Source organism: Athene noctua, chromosome Z (assembly GCF_965140245.1).
Source record: "Athene noctua chromosome Z, bAthNoc1.hap1.1, whole genome shotgun sequence".
NCBI lineage: Eukaryota > Metazoa > Chordata > Aves > Strigiformes > Strigidae > Athene > Athene noctua.
Genome location: NC_134077.1, coordinates 14084795 through 14105423, shown reverse-complemented (window position 1 = coordinate 14105423; position 20629 = coordinate 14084795). Strand labels below are relative to the sequence as shown.

The 20629-nt window shown below is 40.9% G+C and overlaps 2 protein-coding genes across 2 annotated transcripts in view; one reads left to right on the top strand and one right to left on the bottom strand.

Annotated features, from left to right (window-relative positions):
- Window positions 1-108: 108 nt before the first annotated feature.
- SKP2 (S-phase kinase associated protein 2) lies at window positions 109-12310 on the bottom strand. The gene is made up of 10 exons (XM_074931894.1): window positions 12196-12310; window positions 11188-11432; window positions 9730-9841; window positions 9311-9454; window positions 8606-8740; window positions 7187-7285; window positions 5547-5674; window positions 3298-3349; window positions 2480-2587; window positions 109-1317 (listed from the first exon to the last, which is right to left on the bottom strand). Exons 1-10 carry the CDS (start codon window positions 12201-12203, stop codon window positions 1104-1106), a joined length of 1245 nt encoding a protein of 414 aa, XP_074787995.1. The 5' UTR covers window positions 12204-12310; the 3' UTR covers window positions 109-1103.
- Window positions 12311-12438: 128 nt separating this feature from the next.
- LMBRD2 (LMBR1 domain containing 2) overlaps window positions 12439-20629 on the top strand; it is a 34572-nt gene continuing 26381 nt past the window's right edge. Inside the window, exons 1-3 of the mRNA XM_074931383.1 lie at window positions 12439-12671; window positions 19773-19995; window positions 20452-20531. Coding sequence (XP_074787484.1) covers window positions 19822-19995; window positions 20452-20531 — 254 coding nt within the window. The 5' untranslated portion in view covers window positions 12439-12671; window positions 19773-19821. The remainder of the gene's footprint in view (window positions 12672-19772; window positions 19996-20451; window positions 20532-20629) is intronic.

Genomic DNA, 20629 nt, shown 5'->3' with positions numbered 1-20629 from the left:
TGACAAATCTCTCCCCCCCTTTTTTTTTTTAACCCATGACACAAAGTTGGTGGCAAGCCAGAGGAAATGTTCTCCCATCCATCAGTCATTTTGCATGATACAGCAACTCAATAAGCTTTTATTAAATGCAAGAGAAGTTGTGCAGGGTTACATTGTACATAGAGAGAAGAACAATTTACAATAGTGCTGTGCTGCAAAGATTTACTTTTTTTCTTGAAGTAATTTAAGACATAAACCTAAGGCTGCAGACTGAAACAACAGAACATCCAGTATGCTCCCATCACTCCTCTGCTCCAGCTTTCACAAGGTCTGCTGCCCAATAACTTATTTGTAAGGGGCACAGGCTCACTAGTGACTGAAGTGTTACACTCTTAAATTTAGTGAAAACCTAGAACAACTGAGTTTAACAAGGTAATGCTGTATTTGCTATATATAAAGTCAAGTTAAATATCAAATCCTAGTAATCATACAATCTCCACAGTAATTTTTTCTGTAGTAGCACATATTTATTCCTGAACTCTTTTCTTCAGTTTGAGATGAGAAGCATATACCTATGCAACAGCCCTATAGTAATGCTGTAGGCTGACCTTAAACATCCATGAATAACCACCCACTTGCTTACTGCATTTGTGGGAAAACCAGCAGCATATTCATGCCCTAGACAGGGTACAGGTGTGCCCTAGGATTTTTCAACTAACACTTATACCTCCTGGAACATTCCATGCTTATGCATGAGGACCCTGATGACAGACACAGATCAAACTTTTATTTAAAAAGTCATTACCACCATTGCAAGCTGTTTCATATTCATGTTCCAGGCTGACATTCCTTAATTGCAATGATTATTTAATGACATTTTTCAAAAAAGGTCCCCTGTTCAAAAAAGACTTAGAAATTCTAGAATTGTTCAGAGCATTGATTTCTAAAGGCTTTAAGTAGAATAATACTGCAAAAATATTTAGAAAACTACATTAAGGCATGTAAGGAAATGAAAATGCTTTTTTACAATAACAGTACCATGATTAAAGGTGCTCCAGCACTGTGCTTCTTAAGGATCTTCACTACATACACTGTGTCCATCACATCCACTGCATTGAACATGATCATGAGACACTAGGCTTTCTCAGTGTCAATCTGCATTTGATGCCCCAAATCTCATCGCTCTTTTTACTGTCAACAGTTGCCCTTGCCACAGTTGTAAAGGGTGTACAGTTGATCTTTATGTCAGGAAGCATTTCCTGGAGGAGCTGTAGGGACCTATCAGTCACTAGTCCAAATACCTGAAGAGTCTTTAATGTTGGAATTTCACCAAGTTGTCTAGAAAGATAAAAATTTGAAATTAATCATGAACCTAAAAACTCTTTTGCAGTCTGTACCCAAACTAGATAACTGCATTTCTACTAATTTTTCAGAAGTAACTACTTAAGCTAAATTCCCCTTCCTACTTTTTAAAAGCACATATTTAATTGGAACTAGTTCTCTGTACTGGCAAGTCAGTAAATTGGCTGAATAAATTGCTGCTTGCTGATCTCTGAGTGAAAACAAATTCATTCCTACCCTTTTGTTTCCCTGGACTTAAATATTTAAGAACAAGTAGAAGGAATTGCCCCAAATGAACCTTCAGGATGTGGCTCAGAGGTCACAAGCCTTTATATAGTATTAGTCTCCAGTTTGTTAGGACATTTTGGTAAGTAGCCAGCCCTGGCTTCTTAATTGCTTCATGTTTGCCCACTCACCATGTAACCTGTGTATCTATAAGCAAGTACTGGACAAAACTGAAAGGCAGACACACAAGCTATCATAATGAGAACACAGTGCTACAGTAAAGGTTCTTCAGAGTCACATTTTTATAGTCGTGTCCCTCTAACAATCTTTTTCATGTTGATCATTTCCTTAGGATTGACATACTTCCTGAGAGGATTAAGATGGATAGATAACTATACTAATAAAGGCAGAAAAAACTCACAGGCAAGTAACTAAGCTGTGTTTCAGTGGCAACCAGTAACTGATGCAGGTGCACACAAAAGCAAAGGAATATAAATATATCAGCTAATCAGCAACTACTGTCAACACTGTTAACTTTTCCAAATGACTGTATCTTACTTGCTGCATAAATCAAAAGCCTAATATTAACACCAAGACTGGTCATTGGCAGGACTGGAACCTCCAGCTGTACCTCACAGTACTGAGTACCAGTAGTATAATGCCATTAAGGGAAGACAGTGCATCACTGAGCAGCAAGTTCCATGAGCACTGACTGACATCATGGAAAGATTCTCAGATCCCTTCCATTCCACTCTGCATTCTCAAAGGTACATGCTATAGCACTCAGGTTCTTTTATCTCAGTTCCTTATTCCTAATTTATTGTATCAGTAACTTTTCAAGACAGTACTTGCAATTCTAAATGTAAAATAAAGCAAGTTTAAATTAACATCCTCTGTATGAAAAGCAAACCAAAGCCATTTAGAGGTTACTTACACTATGGCAGCAGGTGTTATCTGATAACATCGGCTAAGACACAGATGTTCTAGGAAGGAGAGTTGATGAAAATACTGGAAGCACTTAAGATTCAACAACACACTGTCACTGTACACAAGAGCACATGAAGGAGGTTTAAGTATAAAGCAGAAGTAAATCTGGTATTTCCAAAATTCAGGCTGAGAAATTTAAAATCAACTTCTTTTGCTACCACTAAAGTATTTTTTTGCTCAACATGGAAGAAACCCATTTCTAGCGTGTGTGTTGTGGGGGATGATTTTATTTTTTTTCCACTGGGACAAGTGGAAAGGTCAAGTGAAGCACAAGCTTCTCTGCAGGCAGATATTCTGCAGCAAACTCATGCCACGAAAAGGCAATTGCTTTACACAGACACTTCAAGTTATTTTAACTGACTCAAAACCAAAATACACTTTTTTTTTTTTTACAAATTTATTACTTGGCCATAGATCTGTATCAGAGCTGAACTAAACTCTGTCTAGGATACTAGGCTCATAAACTGGATGCATCTAAATGCTTCCTTCCACTCTACCTATTGACTATCATCACTTACTAGTTAACAAATCCTGTATGTTTGTAACATTTATGCTGAGGTAACAAAGAAATCTTCAAGTTAGTTACTTGCTCCACATTAGGTCATGCCAGAGAGCAAATCTTTGTAGGTTTAGCATAGAAAGTGTTTTCTGGTTTTGCAACCCTACACAATCATGCATTATTGCTATATAATTACTGCACTGCAATAGAATTTGCAATTCCCTGAATCATAAAGATTTAAGGACTAGCTGCACAAGTCTTCTTACCTTAGGTCTAAATGGAGAAGTAAAGGACATCTTCCCACCAGTGTTTTAACATCTAAAAAGAGGTCACACAGAGTCAGGGTATTTCAGTAAAAAGACGAATGTGCTTTATACAGGCTACTCACATCCATGTATGTTCATTTATACCTTCACTACTGGAATCCCACAACTGAAACAACTTTTTGTTAAAAAGATACACAAGACTGTCTATCAAGATACTTTACACCGACTTTTTTTTAATCCTTAGCAAAACAGATCCATTTAGTCCAAAGAAATGTCCCTAAAAGTCAGTTGAGCAAGCAACTTGAAGTGAGTAATTCAAATGATATTGCTGTGGAAATCTACCAGGACACATAAATGGTGAGATGCCTGAAATTCTTCCATGTAGTGAAAAAATACCAAAAATTTTCCACACATCAAATATCCTTTCAGAACATCAAGTTCTTTCGGCACCTCCATTTTACCCACAAAAAGTTCTTTCCTCATGAGAGAAAGTTATGGTTTTCCTGATCTAAACTAAATTCTTGAGACTATCTTTCATTGTCTGCAAATAGCATAGAATCACCTGTGGCTCAGATATCATCTAAAAGGCCACTATTATTAGCAAGGTGCTAATCAACATGCAAGAGGATTTTAGTATTTCACATGCAAAACCTAAAGAAAACAATACCTAAATTATTAGTGAACTATTCAAATTTTACACCTTATAAGCTGCATTAAAACAGAGTGAAATTACTCATAGAATGTGTTTTGCAACCAGAAGAGCTCAGCACATTGTCTCCAATGGTCAGATCGACAGAAGGTTCAACTTCCTGATTGGAAAGAGATTATGTAGCATGTTTGTTCATGGGTTTTTGGCTGAGATAAAGACAACTAGTGTATTTCCCCACAAGGGAATGCATGCAGAACTCTGTGTGACATTTAAACAGAAAAAAAAAAAGAGTTCACAGCCTGTGTGTCACCTACTTGCTTGTCAGCCAATGCCCTAATCACCAATTTGCTCACTGTGAAAATTACTCTTTTCCCACCAAAGCCATTTCAGCCTTTACCTATGCTCTTGTCCATTCTGTTGTGCCCTCTCCCCAGATCTAGATTTCTCTGCATTTTCTATTACTCTGCAACTTTACCAACTTTTCCTCCTTGAACTGTTAGGAAGTAACTAGTTAAATGTTGATTACCAAGATTATTTGCCTTCCAAATTAACTGGTATCTGTAGGACATCATGTCCTCAAGTAGTAAACTCAGGTATTTATTATGATCTTCTCTTTTGGAAGGTGCTGTCCTGATTTCAGCTAGGACCGAGCTAACTTTTCTTCTTAGTAGGTAGAATATTGCTGAGTTCTGGATTCAGTATGGGATTTCATATGAAAATGTTTACAATAGGCTGATATTTTTAGTTGTTGCTACGAGATCAAAGACTTTTCAACTTCCCATATCTTGTCTGTGTGCAGGTGCACAAGAAGCTGGGAGAGAGCACAGCCAGAGCAACAAACCCAAACTGGCCAACAGACTATTCCATATCATACAGCTTCATTCTAAGTCTATAGATGAAGGCTGGCTGGGAAGCTAGTTGGCTCTCTCCTAGGATTGTGGTTTCAGGATTTTCCTCCTCCGGGATCACTAGCTGGGAATGGGCTGGGCATTGGGTGGTGAGCAACTGCATTGTGCATTATTCATTTGTATATTCTATTATTATCACCATCATTATTCTAATTTTATTTCAGGTATGAAATTGTTTTTATCCCAAGCTACGAGTCTCCTTATCTTTACCCCTCCAATTCTACCCCCCATGCCCCAGCACAAGGCAGGGTGAGCAAGTGGCTTCCCAGTGTTTGGCTGCCAGATGGGTTTAAACCACAACAGACACCTTCAGCAACCACAATAGCAGAAGCCTTAACAAGGCTTCAAGAACTGCATCTGGAAGGCTAATCCACAATTTACGGTGGAACACAGGATCCAGTGTATCCTGCTTCCAGGACTTACTTCAGAAGCAAGGGCTATACCTCTCAACTGAAGATAAAATGAGCTTTTTCACCTATTTTTAAATTCAGAAGACAAATAATCTCATTCTCATGGCTGAGCCAGACATACAAGTAAGATTCTCTGACAGCAAGAACATCAAGCTGTACAGCACAAAAATCAATGTTAGAGCATGATTTTTCTATACACAGAGCAGATGCCAACAAGAAGAAAATATAAATCCTGCTGCTTTGTCCCATAGTGGAATAACAGTTTGCCATGCTGCTATTTACCTGATATTTGTAGATTGTGTCTGTATCCACTTAAATTTAATTGGGTTAATTTTGAACTAACATGACTGACTGCCGCTTTGACATGAGTGGCTGTGAAGTCACACCAGGACAAGTTCAGCTCCTCCAACCTACACACAAAGAGTTGTTTGGAAGAATGATTGAAGCAAAGTTTAAGTTCAATATTATCTATTACAGTTGATACTTTCAATGCAAAAACTTGTAACACATCTACTACCAACTTCCTGTATTCATGACTACAAGTTTTGCTATAATTAAGCAGTGGAGCAGGTTGCCCAGTAAGCCTGTGGAATCTGTCTTTCAAGGTTTTCAAGATCCAACCAAAGCAAGTCCTCATCAACCTGGCCAGTGCTGATTTTAGACCCTGCTCTGGGCAAGGGGTTAAAGTGACTTACTTCCCAAGGCCATTTCCAACTGGAGTGATTCAATAATATCTTTGGAAGTGAAATGGTTCTCTCTGGAGACTGCCACTGGGACACTATCTTTTCATCTTGCTTCTGGGTTTGTGACCTGAATCTGCTACTACTGAACAGATGTTCACATTGAGAGGAAAAAAGGCTATTAGCACTAGTCAGATGACCAATTAATCCTAATTAGCATAAAATACTTCATAGTTTTACATAAGCACTGGCCACACAGTGACCTTAACTCTCTTTACCTGTTTTGTTACTTATAGGCTACCACCATTCGGGGCTGGGACAATGTATTTGTATTGTAGATGTAATCAGAGGACAAAGACACAGTGGACAGCACAACTAGAGCATTTAGCTGGCAGTCTCTATGTAAATGAAAAAACAGTTAAACTGCCACTAGCATTCCTAGGATCAGGTTTACCATCTGCTATTCACTGTGCACTGTACAGACTACTATTCTCTAAAGAGCTCATGATGCAAGTAATCAGACCAAGCAATAGAAAGCATTACCTACCCATGAGAGGCAGAGAAAGATTAAGGCTTTTTCTGTCCACTAACTTACAGTTTGATTAAAAACATGCTTTTGCAGAAGCAAAGATTAAGTAGATTGTCCAGCATTTCACAGGAAGACAGCAGAAAAATCAGGATATAAATCCCAGATTGACTGTGGCTCAGTTTAGTGACTTCCTGCCAGCAGACAGTTTAATTGCTGGAGCTGTCAATCTGAACACAGTGCTTCATGAAGTAGGTTTCTGAAGGATTATTCTATCATGAATGGAAAAGCACAAAGTTTTCTGCTAATCATGCTGTACTCTGATTGCAAAGAGAACTGTGGGACTTCACTTTTCAGTTTCAAAACACACACTTCCACTTTGTGAGGATCGCATACAGCTTTCATTAAGAAAATTAAATTTACATTATAATCAGAAGAACATAAGTGGGGTTTACCCACCAACAAGACTTCCTTTAATGGTGATCAAGAAAACTAATGAAAAAATACTGAAGTACATCTTTGCTACTGAAGAAAGTAGCTTGATGGAAAGAAACTGTCTATTCCGCTAATAATCAACTGCTAGGCATTTAGCAACAGTGACAAGCTCATAAAAATATCAGAGACAAGTACAGTTGGCATGCCTATCAAAAATAAAAAGTATCCTTTTTCTCAGGAATAGCAGTAAGTAGGAATAGCAAAAACTATTTTTGTCTTACATAGAACAGCTTCTCAACATCAGCTCCAAGCTTTCTGCAGAAAACCCTGAGCACCCAGAGATATTTAGTCGTATCAAACTGGGATTATTAGCAATGCTCCTGTAGAGAAGAAAAAAAGAAAAGTCTGATAAAATTTCATGTTAGAACATAGCTTGCATTGCTAGGACGTGTAATTATTTTTAAGAGCTAAGATCCAGGGCACAGAATCATTCATTAAACATGCAGTACTGCATCTTCAGTAAACTGACCAACTTAAAGAGTCACCAAGAATCTCAACTCTGTACTTGCTGCATCACAGCACAACTTTGATCGGGATACTTGCCTATTTGCCTGACATCCTTGACAAGTCTGTATAATTATAAAATGCTAAGTTTAAAAGAAAACAATTTCTTTTCACTTCATCCTGTTGTATGCCATTAAATAGGTGACATGACTTATTAGAGGTAACTATACCTCTACAAAAGACAAAGCAATCATCCCATTTCCAAAGTTAACCCTCTCCAAGATGGAGGCTATTCCAGAAAAAGACACATCCAAATAGCATCCCCCTGAATGCAATTGTTTGCAAGACTAGAGCAGACATGCAGTTGGCAAAACCTGGAAAAACCCTTACACCCAGTATCCACATTTATATACAAGGCAATAAAATTCCATCAGTGGTCCCTAATTCGTGCCCAATTTTGAGACACTTTTAATCTAGTATCAAAAGCTAAACTATATGGGTTTATTGATTGTTTCTCTGTCCCCTCTGGTGTGAGGAAGGCATCAGAAAGCTCAGAAGTAGAAAGCAGGACATCCAGAGTCTCAGCTACCTGACTTATGGTCCCTGGCACCTCCACAATGACCTGATGTGATTGAACAGGAGGTTGACTGCATGCACATTACTGTCTTTCCAGTTTAACCAAATAGTTCATCTGCTTGACAGAATCTGTAATTTTTCAGACATTCAAGAGTGAAGTTCAACACAAAAGTGAGAAATAGTGCAGAAGCACAACAAACATCTGGTTCTGAGACCCCTTAAAAGAGAAAGGAACCTCCACACAAAACACAGTTCTCTTGGGAGCACAGAAATGGGAAAGTAAAAGTAGCTCTGCTGTACAGCTTGGCTGCAGGTACAGTCAATGAACACAAACTCTAGAGATAAGCAGTTTCTCCACGTTTCTGCTACTCTGAAAAATAAAAAAAGCCACCAGGAAACACTCTTCCAGATGGGCGTTTTCCTCCTTACCTCATCTGTTGGAGGACAGAGAGGATGGAGGCCACTCATCTAGCCTGCCAGCTCACTCTTATGTGCCTAGAACCAGCCATTTCAAAAGACTCCTGCAACGAACAACTCAATTGCATTCTTTCACCAGCCTGCACAGTATGATAGCTCCAAACAGAAGGTATTTACTGAGTATTCTCAAACATGTCACTCACTCAATGATCTTGTCAGAAAGCACTAGTCCCTCCAAGCTGAGGTTCTGCAGCTTTTCACACAGATAAAGAATACTCTGGACATCTGTGACAGACACTGTGCAGTTTGACAAATCCATATGTTGAACTTTGAGATGTCTAAAAAGGAGAAATGCAGGTTAGTAAAATTGCATTAAAACCTGCTCTCCAAATTCCCCATACCATAAATATAATACACTAAAACTATGCAAAGCTTTTAGAAAATAATTACACCATTATACTTTGCTACACACTGGACATACTACTAAGCATATTGGGCCTATGGGTTAGCTACCCACCAAAACTGCAGAACTCTTATTTCAAGGCATTTACAGGATTTATCATAACATCTGAAAGTCTATCTTGCTGGAGCTAAATAATTTTTCTGAGTTTCCCATACAAAAATGCTGGAGATGCTGATAATTCTTGGTTCTACAAGATATAAATTGCAAGTGGATGATGGTGCTTGACACTTTCAGAAAAAAATCACATTAACTTGGTTTTAAATAACTGACAGGTGAATGCACATCCACTTATTTCAACACATGCCTAATCATTGATCAGCACTTCCACACTCCACAGAGAGCATAAACACTATTACTGGTGGGGACCTTGAAATCAAAAATACACAGAGAAACTGAATATTTGAGATGTGGTTTCAGCATCCAGAACATGCAGAAGAAGCCTTACTTGCTTGTATTAAACAATGGATTCCCAATAAAAGATCTTGGGGAGCGAAATACAGTAACACCTGCAGGCAGCAACTGTCCTATCACTCCTGGCTGCAGATGTCTACCAGTCAGATCAAGACTCTGCCAGAGAGATTCATCAAACCTACAACAGAATTTTACTTGTTAGTGAGTCAGAAAGGGTCAGAACTACAAGTACAAGCACAGAAAGCTTTCAGTGTCACAAAAGACTAGGGGGGAGGAAAGTTATTTAATAGAATCTACAATGTTAAAATACATGAGCCATCTTTTGATTATACATGTAACCCACATACAGCATATACTAATTATACATGAATAAACAAGATGAGAACCAGATCATTTAACAGTCTATGGAGGCAAAGGTTTTCTTAGTACTAAACTATGAGAAGTAATACTTACGAAAGACGACGCCATCTCTTACAAACCAGGGAAGCTTCTAGCAAGTCATTTAGGGGCAAATATATAAAGATTGCCAAAAGCAATTCGTCTGGAATTATATCCCATGGAACACCTTTAGAGAAAGGGCAAATGTGTTTAGTTTGCTATGGAAAACAGTTTCCCTGAAAAAAATGACAATTTTTATTCATATACTTGTTTTAGAAAAAAGAGAATTTCAGTTAGTTGCTTTGTATTCTAAGGCTTCTGCTGTCCTTTTTTTCCCCAGCTGAAATGCACATGTATGTCAGGATCCCAGAAGGGAGCCCAAGGTAAGCTATGTTTTTGCATGGTACACAGAGAAATGCAGGTATTGCAAACTGCTCGTTAAAACATGCACACTAACCCCCCCCACCCCCCCCCAAGAATTATCTGACAGGATGTGGTGTGATTTCAGCTTCTTGTGAGTAGATACATGTTGCCATTCACACTGGATATTTCTGGGTGATAGAACTCAAGAACAGCTGCCCATGACCCAGCACTCCATCCTATTTAAAAGCAGGGTTGTCTGAGGGCATTCCCACCTTTCATATGACAGCTTAAGTGTCTGGAGAGAGCTGTTTCTTTACTTTACATTCCATGGTCGCTGCAGACTGAAACCATATTTTGATACTAGGGAAAGGAACCCAGCATCCTATAACCCCTTCTACAAGGGCCCCAGGTCTTCAGGTTACAGCCCTGCTCTTTCCCTGCCAGTCCCTTTCCAGCCCAGGAGCTTTACACCCTTTGCTGCACCCTCTCTGTAGCTATCTGGCAGAGTCCCTTGCATTGCTCACAGCTCAGCTCCAACAGCAGCTAGGATGCTGCCCCTCTGGCATACCTCAGCCTGCACTATGAGATGTGGATCAGGATCCCTTTGGTCTCGAGGGCCAAGTATCTTACTTCTTAGATGCTTACAGGAAAAAAAAAAAAAAAAATCAAGCCCCACCCTGGGTTTCAAAATTATATTGGGAACAGCAGTGCCAATGGTCCATATTCATCTGGTAGCCGCAGCTGTATTCTGTGAGAAGCCTGACCCCATTTGGTATGTGGTGAAACATCTCATGGAATGGGTCCCTCGGGCAGAGCAACAGATGCAGTTCAGGGCCCTGCTGGGCCAAGGTGCCACCCAAGTCCCAAGCAGCATGAGCAGACAGACACAGGGACGTGCAGCACAAACCCCCAGCACACAGAAAGGGGTTGGCAGGAGCCAACCACAGCTTATGTGAATTTCCCACAGTTATGGAGCCAGACACCACCTCTACTTAAAGGTTTACATAAAACAATGCTCATCAGCCCAAGCCTGAGAGTCACCAGATCTAGAAGTCCCCATTATGCTGAGATAGAGAAAAAAACCAAAAAGACTGAAGTATTAATGACTTGTGATACCCACTCTCTATCCCTTGTGAAGGGCAAATAAAACCTGGACCAGGGTGACAGTACCTGAGTCTCCCTCTTGAAGCAGCCGAGGCCGCCGTGCAATTAAGTCTTTCACCTTCTGCCGTTTCGGAGGACGAGGCAACATCGCCAGCAGGTCCTCTGGCATGTTTTCAGTGCCTGTCTTGTCCTTTTTAAGAACAGACACTCCCATGCCAGACAGAAACTCTGTGGTCTTACTTGCATCCCAGTCCCAGGTGAAGCTGGTAGAAACATTGCTGCTGGAAGACGGGATCTCCTGGAGGTGTTTTCTGCAGACACAGCAAAAGCCACAGGCTCTCAAGGTACCGCCAGACTGACACCAAACACGGGACGGGGCTACTCGTGCAGAAGCATTCCACAGCCACACAAAACCCACGTCCCGCTGCAGGACGGTTACAAGTATTGGATCCGCCGGCGCTGGAAGCGCAAGTAGCGGAGGCGTGTGTTCGGTAGAGCCACGCTAACAACCCGCCGGGGGCCGTGCGCACCCGCTCCCGGCTGGAGCAAGGGGGCGAGCGGAGGGCGCTGGCGAGAGAAGACGATGGAGACGTGCCCCTGTACGCACCCCATCCGCCACCTCCCCACTAACAAAACCCTGCCACGCAAACCCGGTACAGCCGGGGACCCGAGAGCGGCCGGCACCCAGCCCGCGGCAGAGACCGGGCGGGACCGGAGGAACGCCCAGGGGAGGCTCAGCGGGAGCCCCACGCACAGCGGGGGCGCAGGGAGGGGCGGAGGGGGCAGCCGCTGCCGCCCGCCGCGGAGAGGGAGAGAAACAGCCCGGGGACCCCGGGCAGCCACCCGCACCCCCCCCAGCCTTAAGCACCCACACCAAGGTCTCACGCACACCACCCCTCCACGCACCCCGGGGACCCACGCACCCCCACCCAGCACCCCCATCCGGGGTTCCCACGCACACGCCTCCACCCGCCGGCGCCTCCCGCGCAGCCCGGGCACCACGCGGCTCCCTCCCGTCCCGGGGACAGGCGCTTCGGGCGGCCGGCGCTGCTGCTGCGGCGGCTGCCCCCGTACCTGTGCATGGCGGCGGGATGGGGCGGCCGCTCCGTGCCCCGCTGCGCCCCGCGCTTTTAAGACTGCGCCGTCCCGCCACGCGCAGCGGGCTCCCTGCCCCGCCGGAAGCCGGCCGGCGCCTGCCGCAAGGCACGACGGGAGTTGTAGTTCTCCGCCCGCGCACCTTCCCCGCCCGGGCGCGGAGGGGCCGTACCCACAGTGCCTTGCGCCCGCCTCCGGGGCGGCGGCCATGCCGACGTCAGCGCCGCTGGGGACGGCGGGCGGCTGGCGAGGGCAAATGTCGGCGGCGGCGGCCCCGGTCGCCCTGTCGCGGAAGGAGCCGGGCGCGGCTGCCGCGTTCTGCGTGGCGATCTGAGCCCTCGCGTAGAGGCCGGCGGCAGGGAGGATGGCGGGCGGCGGTGCCCCGCGAGGGACTGGCCGCTGAGCGGGGGGCTCCGACTGCCGTGAGGGAGCGGCGCGGCCCAGGTCGCCGGCAGGTGAGGCGCGGGCCCCGGGGCGGGCAGCGAGGGGCGAGGGTCGGGTCGGGGCGCCGCGGCCGCGGGGGTGCTGCGGCGCCGAGTCACGGCGGGGGAACGGGCGGGGGCCTGCGGGGTACGTGGCCGGGCTGGGTGCGGCGGCGTCGGAGGAAGGGGGGAGTTCCCAGCGGTGTGCGCGACCCGGGTCGGAAGCGGGGACACCCTGGAGGCGCCCCGAGCTCCCTTCGATTAGGGAACGACGGCGCGGGGGGGGAAGCTGGGCTGGGGGCAGTGTCCGGGAGGGACGGGAGGAATCGGTGTGTTCGTTTTTCTGCTCTTAGCCGCTGACTTTTTGCTTAATTCAGGGTCCCCGGGCACGTATGTTTAAGGTATTCATGTTGGTGTTTGTTAAGAGTCTGAAGACTTTAACTCTGTGCGCTGTACAGGCCAATGTATGTACAGTCATCCGCTTTAACGGCTTTAATGTACGACGGCACTATCTGGTTTGGAAGACCAGAATCGCGCTGACAGTGACATTTTACTGTGAGAGGTTTTTCTGTGCTTTGGAAACGCCTTCACTGTGAAGGCCTGAAATTGAGGGACTGCCAACATATTCTGGTCCTATACCTAGCCACGCAAGTTCATTTTTACATCATGTAAAGTCTTTACATCATGCTGCAGTCTTTTTACATCATGTTTCAGATTTATGCCAGGCTTTCTTTCAGTAACGCAGTTCTTTGTGCTTTTTCTCCAAACTACTTGTTTTGAAATTGGTGGGGATGGACAACTAGTTCTGAACACACCTACAACTCTACTCTTAGTCAGCCACTTGTTTGTAAATGCCGTCCTATGTTTACTGCGTTATGATGGAGAGACATGCCTATAAAATTGAGGACAGTAATGGTCTGAGTGGCGAATCATACACCACTGTTAAATCAGATATAGACAATGATGTGACTCAAATTAGCATTCATATAATCTTAAAAAAGAATTTGTGTAAACCGGTTCCAGTTTTAGCTAAAGTCATGGAACAGTTTAAAGGTTATTTAAGTGGATAACCAAATGAAAGACAGGTGGGTTTTTAGTTTTTTTTTTTTTAAAAAAAGGTTATATTTAATCTGTTCTGCATCCCCTTGTTTTCATTTTCAATCTTTTCACTTTTCTCTATTAATGTGTGGAAAATTGAAAGAATTTACTGAAAGAGATAAAATCCAACTATTTTTTAAAAAGCTTTGAATTACCAAATAGTTAAGTTTGCCTTAATGCAATGTTAGGATTACGATCATGTGATTGTCTGCCTTACTGACACATCTTTTTGAGTGAGTGCATTAGTCTGACAGCCTAGGTAGCAATCTCTATTCTTTTTTTAGATCCTCATCTACAGCTTTTGTATCTGATTCTATTTCAGTTCAGCCAAGCACCTTGTTTTCTTCAGTGTGCTACTGCCAGAGTACTCCTCCAAACCTTATGAAAGCATCAGTCTCTAATAAGGGATACTTATTAGAGAACCACGCAGCACCATGTAAAGCAAATAAACTTCCCGTGGTTTTGTACTAATGGTCCCTGCTTACTTTTGAACACAAAAATCTCTATGTTCCTTGGTCAAGCATTGTGTCTCTTATTTAGTGCTTCTGTGGAGACCCTAGTCTCCCACCAAATCATAGAATACTGCTATTTTGAATGGAGTCAGCACAGCATTCTTTTTTCTTGTCATTAGCAGTTAAAAAACTTGTTTCCCTAAATATTGATACACAAGCAATGAAATGTTTAGTAAATTTAAAATCTGCATTGCAAAACAGTTGAAATTACAGGTACTAATAAAATATCAATCAATACATGGACTAGTATTTCTTAGAAGAACAAAGCTATGTAAATTACGTTTCCTTGATTAATTTCAGAGGTTATTTCTCCCAGATAGTGCGATCAGATAATTTCTCTGGTTGGTTGTCTCAGGCACTTCATGGCTATTTTCTTTCTCGAGATAGTTTTCTCATGGTGCTGAGATTAAGCAGTTCTTTGTCTGTTTGTTGTCTATAAGTACTTCCTATTTTGCTGAGCTGTAAGGGTCAAGGTGTAATAAGGAAGTAAAAAAACCCAATGCCTACCACCCCACCAAAACCTGAAACCAAACAAAAAAGAAACCCCAACAACACACTAAGCAAACGTGGATATAAAAATGACTGAAAGGATTATTTTTATTGTTGCTTGACCTCTTATTCTCTCTGTAAGATTTCTAAAATGTGAAGGTAGCCCATTTTGTTGTTTAAAGATGGAAGTGTCAAGTGCTTTTAGTGTGGGGCAGTTCTATCAGTGCAAAAGGTTTAATAATGTCTGTAAAGTGAAATCTTACTTTAGGATTCTTAACAGCATAGTTTTGCAGAGCAGTGCAGGCTTCAGAAACCTATCACAGGTGTTGTGGCCTACTGTTTTTCTTTTGCCAAGTGAACTGGGCTGGAAGAAACTCAGTAGGAACTAGCAGATTATTCCCTGACAGAAATGCAAAAGGTCGTCATTGAACTGGTCATTGATACTTCGCTGGAGCTGGAAGGTTTCAGTTTATACTTGCCACTGAATTGTGAATTCAGCTTGACGTGGCAGATGCTGTGGCACAGATGTTTCTTTCAGTATGCTGTGTCTCTCACTCAGTTTTGTTCATTACTGTTTGATATCTCTCTCACAGTTTGGTAACTTCCTTGGTGACAATGTTTTTCAGTTGTAATTATGTGTTTAAAATACAAAGTAAGGCAAGAAAATCTCTAGCTGCTTAGTTTTTCAAGTGTTTTAACTGAAATATGCAAGATTTCTAGAAATGTAACTTCCAGATCTGTTTGATGATCTTTACCTGAGAATACTTCCAAGACCACAAGAAGAAAAAATGGCTGTAGTATTCTAGAAATTGCTGAGATATCAAAGATACAAAAACCAGAAGCATGATGGCTGTCTTCAATTTTTGGAGGACAAGGGGAACTACAGATTGGCAGACTAGTCTACTTCCTTTTGAATTCCTGAAAAAAAATCTGGAACAAAAGCTGTTTGTAAGCATCTAGAATATAAACGCTGAATAAAAGACAGCATCAGTTTGTCAAGAAAAATTGTTGAAGTGATCTAACTTACTTCACTGATTGGCCTGCTGTATACAAGAGGATCAGTTGATGTCCCATGTTTGGCCTTTAATAGGACCTCTCTCTTTCTCAGGATGTTTTTGCTGGGAAACAGTTTTTGCTGGGGAAGCAAGTTACGAACAGCTACTGTTGTGATTAAGGAGGCCAGTCCCTTGTCATCTACTCTTCATGATTTTCATAGAGTTTCCATAGTGAAATAATGTTATTATTAAAGCTTAAGGCATAAAGCTAGGAGGGATTGCAGACCCTTTTGAGTGTGGTAGTGGAAAATAAAATGCCTTGAAGATTCATGCACCCGTGGAAGGGAAAAATGTAGAAATGAGTAGAGTTTTGTGCCTGCGCTTAAGAAGGAGCAATCAGCTACACAAATACAGGATGGAGAACAGTGTTGTGTTTCTTGAGGGAAAGAATTTGGAGGATGTAATAAGCTGGATACATGAAAGGAACGTCATGCAGGTTGTACTTCTATTTTTACATTTCAGTAAGGCATGTGAAGCAATGTTGACCCTCAGTTCAGGCCTTCCCAGGCGTTAGTTGAGATACTGCGTGGGTTCCAGCTCATTGTAGAAGGAAGTGGGTAAGCTGGGAAGAGTGTCAAGGGCAGTAATGAGAAATTTGCAGAAAGTGTGATACTAGATTGGGAAGGATTGAAGCACCAATTACATTAATGGGCAAAACGAGCAATCTCCTGGTAAAATGCTTTCCTGCAAAGTTTGAAAAAAATAAAACTGTGATGCACTCTGGGAATTTCTGATTAAAGGGGTATTGAAGTCCACTCTAGTGAGATAAAGATCCTTTCTTCACAGATATGGTCTACTCTTTTTAGCCCTTTTTAAAGAATATGATATTGGAGTGTCTTTGTTGCTAAATTTGGTGCTGCACGAAAGCTCTAAGGAGGTGTGGGGTTTTTTTTTCATTCTCTGCTGTTTCATTTAGGAACTTGAGTATTTCTGTACCAGGCAGAGTAGTTAGTTCATTTGTAATGTAGATGGTCATGAGTGTGGTTAGTCTTGAGGTTGGCAAGGTAATTTAATACTGTTGATAGTAGGGAGTCTCTGAGGGAATTAAGTGTGAACTGAGCCCTTTATGGGCCTTATAAAGGGCTGTTAACTGGGTTTGGACTCTAGAGGATTTTGTGTTAGAATTTTGACATGTATGTCCTATATGGGAGTAATCAAACTCTTCAGTTCACAGAATAAAAAGCTTCTGATTTTCTCTATGTCTGAAACAAAGCAAGAAAATCCTAAACCTACACAACAGCATACTGATTACGTTGCACTTCCAGTGCCACTCTTTCAGCCTTTGATACTACTTGTACTAATCCATAGCTGCCTTACTGTCCAGAAACGGAGTATACCAATAGATACTCTTTCCTTCAGAGTGAGGAATTCTCTTACTTTTGTCGCTGTTTAATAGGAGCATCTTCTGAGTAGTTTAAGGTTGTAGAATACAAGAGAACTCTTCTGAAGTAGTTCATGGATCTCAAGAGGACATTCTTTAGAAGTTCAGGAATTTCAGCCGATACTAGGGAGCTGTGTGCTAATAGTGAGAAGCTTGTCTAAATAAAATGAAGAAACAGAATTCTGGGTAAGGAACTTAACTTCTTTTGAGCTAACAAACAGGTTGAGAGGCAAATGCTGCTTGCCACAGGAAGGCATGTCTTTATAGCCTGCAGTAATACATTTTAAGGCCAGATACAAATACTTCTAGTAGCATGAGTCCCAAGTACAGCTGTCCTGTTAGACAGGATTTAGTTCATAGTCAGAGGTCCTCTTAAGCATTGCATTCCTCACCTTGTGGATTTTTTTGCATCCAAGTTATTTGTATGGAGAGCTAGTTTTAAGTGGTTTCTCTCTAAAAATTATGATTTGTAATTTTGAAAATGTGTATACAATATTTCAACACAACTCCTATTAGTCATCAGTTGCAGTCTGGTGAAAATCAGGTGTTTAGTTTTGTATTCTAAGATTAAAATAGGGACCAGGTGAAGAACAGAAAAATGAAGTTTACTTTGATAACTGCTAAATTGCTTTTGACTTTGAAAGTGAGTTAATGTAATAGGACTCAATTGCCTCTCTATTTTAGGATATTCAATACATTTTAATATTATTTTTGGAAGATACCTCATGGTAATAACTGAATACAGCATCTCAAACAAAAACTTTTCACCTTCTGTTTTGATAGCAACTTTTAAGGTGTTACTGTAGTAAAAAATTTTATAGGTGTGACTAATGGAGGATATGCGGTGTAGTTTTTCTTGTTTACGTAGCATAAGGTGTGGTTATAATGAGCAACCAAAGCTACCTATGTCTGATAGCACTGCCTTGATGAAGTTGATATATAGTATTTCTTTTTCCTTTTTTTTTTTCTTTGGTTGGAATTTCCTACTATACTCTGAATACAAAAGGCTGTTTTCCGAGGAAACAAGAACAGATAAGGTACAATAGAACAGACAAGGACTTGCTTAGAAAGTAAGTGATTGAGAAATAAGTTAGATATCCTGGAGTCATGATTTACAAATGATCTGGCCAAAATGTAGTAAAGGCAGATAGTAAAGGGATGCTTTGACCTGACAGAAATGCTAGTTATTTGATCAACATGTTAGATGAAAGGCAGAAGATAAAAAGTGCATGCATCTTTGTTAAGAAACAGGAAGGTAACTAGAGCTGTTACCAGAATATGGTGTGCTCTGTGTGTAACAGCCAACATGGAGTAAACATGCTGCTCTCACTATTTGAAAATTAAATGTGAAAGTAGCAAAATGGGGGGAAACAAATCTTTGGGGAAAAATCACAGAATAGTTGTCCTGTGTGTCCTCAAGGAGGTACTGGCATTAGAAACTTTGGAATTTTTTAGTGGAAATAAGATTACACTGCTTAGTGCCCTCATCCATAACAGATCTGCTTAAGCATTATAATGAGAGGTTAGTAAAAGAAGTGGTTCACTTTAACAAATTCTGAAGGGGTAATGTAAATACTTCCTTGAGGAAGTAGTAGCATTTCTTTTTTAAAATTCCAGTGAAAAGTGAAAGCACTGAAAATACAAGAGTGGGGAAGCCATAGCAAAAACTGTTTCTGTTAAATCAAACCAGCTAAAATGGTAATCTTGATGGAGAAGCAAGTCAGCCTGACTGTAGGAATAAACGTTTTTTGTTAATGTGTGAAGTGCCTGTGTTAAAATGGTACTTATTAGAAAGGTTAGAAGCAGTTTAACTAGCAATGTAAGAAGTCAGTGAAATTTTCTGTACTAGATTTGTGCATCTCACTGGCCCTTTGCATAATAGCATGCATGCATGAAGATGTATGTAATTCCTAGGCACTTCTAGCAGTCCTGACTATAACAGAATAACTAAACACAGAAGGGTGAGCAAAGCAAAAATCTATCATGTAAGACTAATAACAAATGAATTGAGACTTCCATGTCTCCGAACAAGAACAGAAGAGAAGTAGGAAGGTGAATTAGCTAGCATGTTGCCTCTCACTACATGAAATTTCAAACCTAAAAGAGGTACAAGTAGACTAGCATATACTTTGCTGTATTTTTATGCTCTGTTAACACTCATTACAGAATTTAAATGCGTGGTTGAGGAATGGTCCATTTAAAAAGTTGCTCATTATTTTTCTAGAAACATTTAATTAAAACCCTTTGTCCAAATCAGTTTATTTCTTCTAAAAGGAAAAGAGCAGAATGTATTTTCTTTTGAAATTTATACTACACTTAATAGTTAGGCTTAGAGTCTAGACATTTGACTTCTGAATCTATTGTATATCAAGAAGATGAAGAGAAGTTGTCCTAGTATGTTCCTAGAAATGACAATATTGGAATGACATTTCTGCAGAGGACTTTAGAGCACCTTGCTGAAAAAATCCTGTTCTTCATCTGAACAGAGTCTTTGTCATGTGAAATAAGAAGTCTATTAATATGTTTTAAAATGTCTTTTTTCTGAATAAATAACTTTCTAGATATTTTAATGTAATTAAATGTCTTTTTTGTCTTACAGTTCTGATCTGCTTTCTTAAGTGAGCTGTGGCTGGAGTGAACATTCAATAATGAGTGGTGCAGCGCTGGGCCTTGAGATAGTATTTGTCTTTTTTCTGGCCTTGTTCCTACTTCACCGTTATGGGGACTTCAAGAAGCAGCATAGACTGGTGATCATAGCAACATTATTGGCTTGGTATCTCTGCTTTCTTATTGTATTTATACTGCCTCTGGATGTCAGTACGGTAAGAAACTTGTGAGATTTTCTGCTTAGCTATGTAAAATATGTACGGTATTTTTTAAAAATCATGATTTTAAAGGACAGTGTCTTAAACAGCAAATAAATTTTCTGAGTAGTATCTTATTAAACTAAATGCTTGTTACCTTTTTGCATGACAATGTCCATGTTTACAATTAATTTTATTTTTTTGTTGATATCATCAGATAAATCAATTTAAAATGTTTTAAAATTTAATTTTTTGTTTATACCTTTTTTTAAATCTGTTTAGGCAACATAAAAACACTTCCAGTTTTTTACTTACTTGTCCTTCAGATTGTCTGTTGTTTTGAGGGTTTATTGGCATAATTGTTCCCAAATGTAAACCTGGAATACAGGAAACATCTTTAAAAATGGGACTAACTATTTTTAAATAAATGTTACACCTTTTTTGGTCACTGATATAAAATTAATTGTCTTTTAGACTATTTATAATCGGTGCAAACTTGCTGTTAACTCCAGCCCTGCAGAAAGTAATGGCTCTTACGTTACTCTTGCTCCAAGGTATGAGCTATATGTTTTCTTCATTGAACTGTTTTTAAATAAGTATTTTATGATTTTCTTTTTTTAGATTATAAGAATGTACCATGTTTTTAATAATA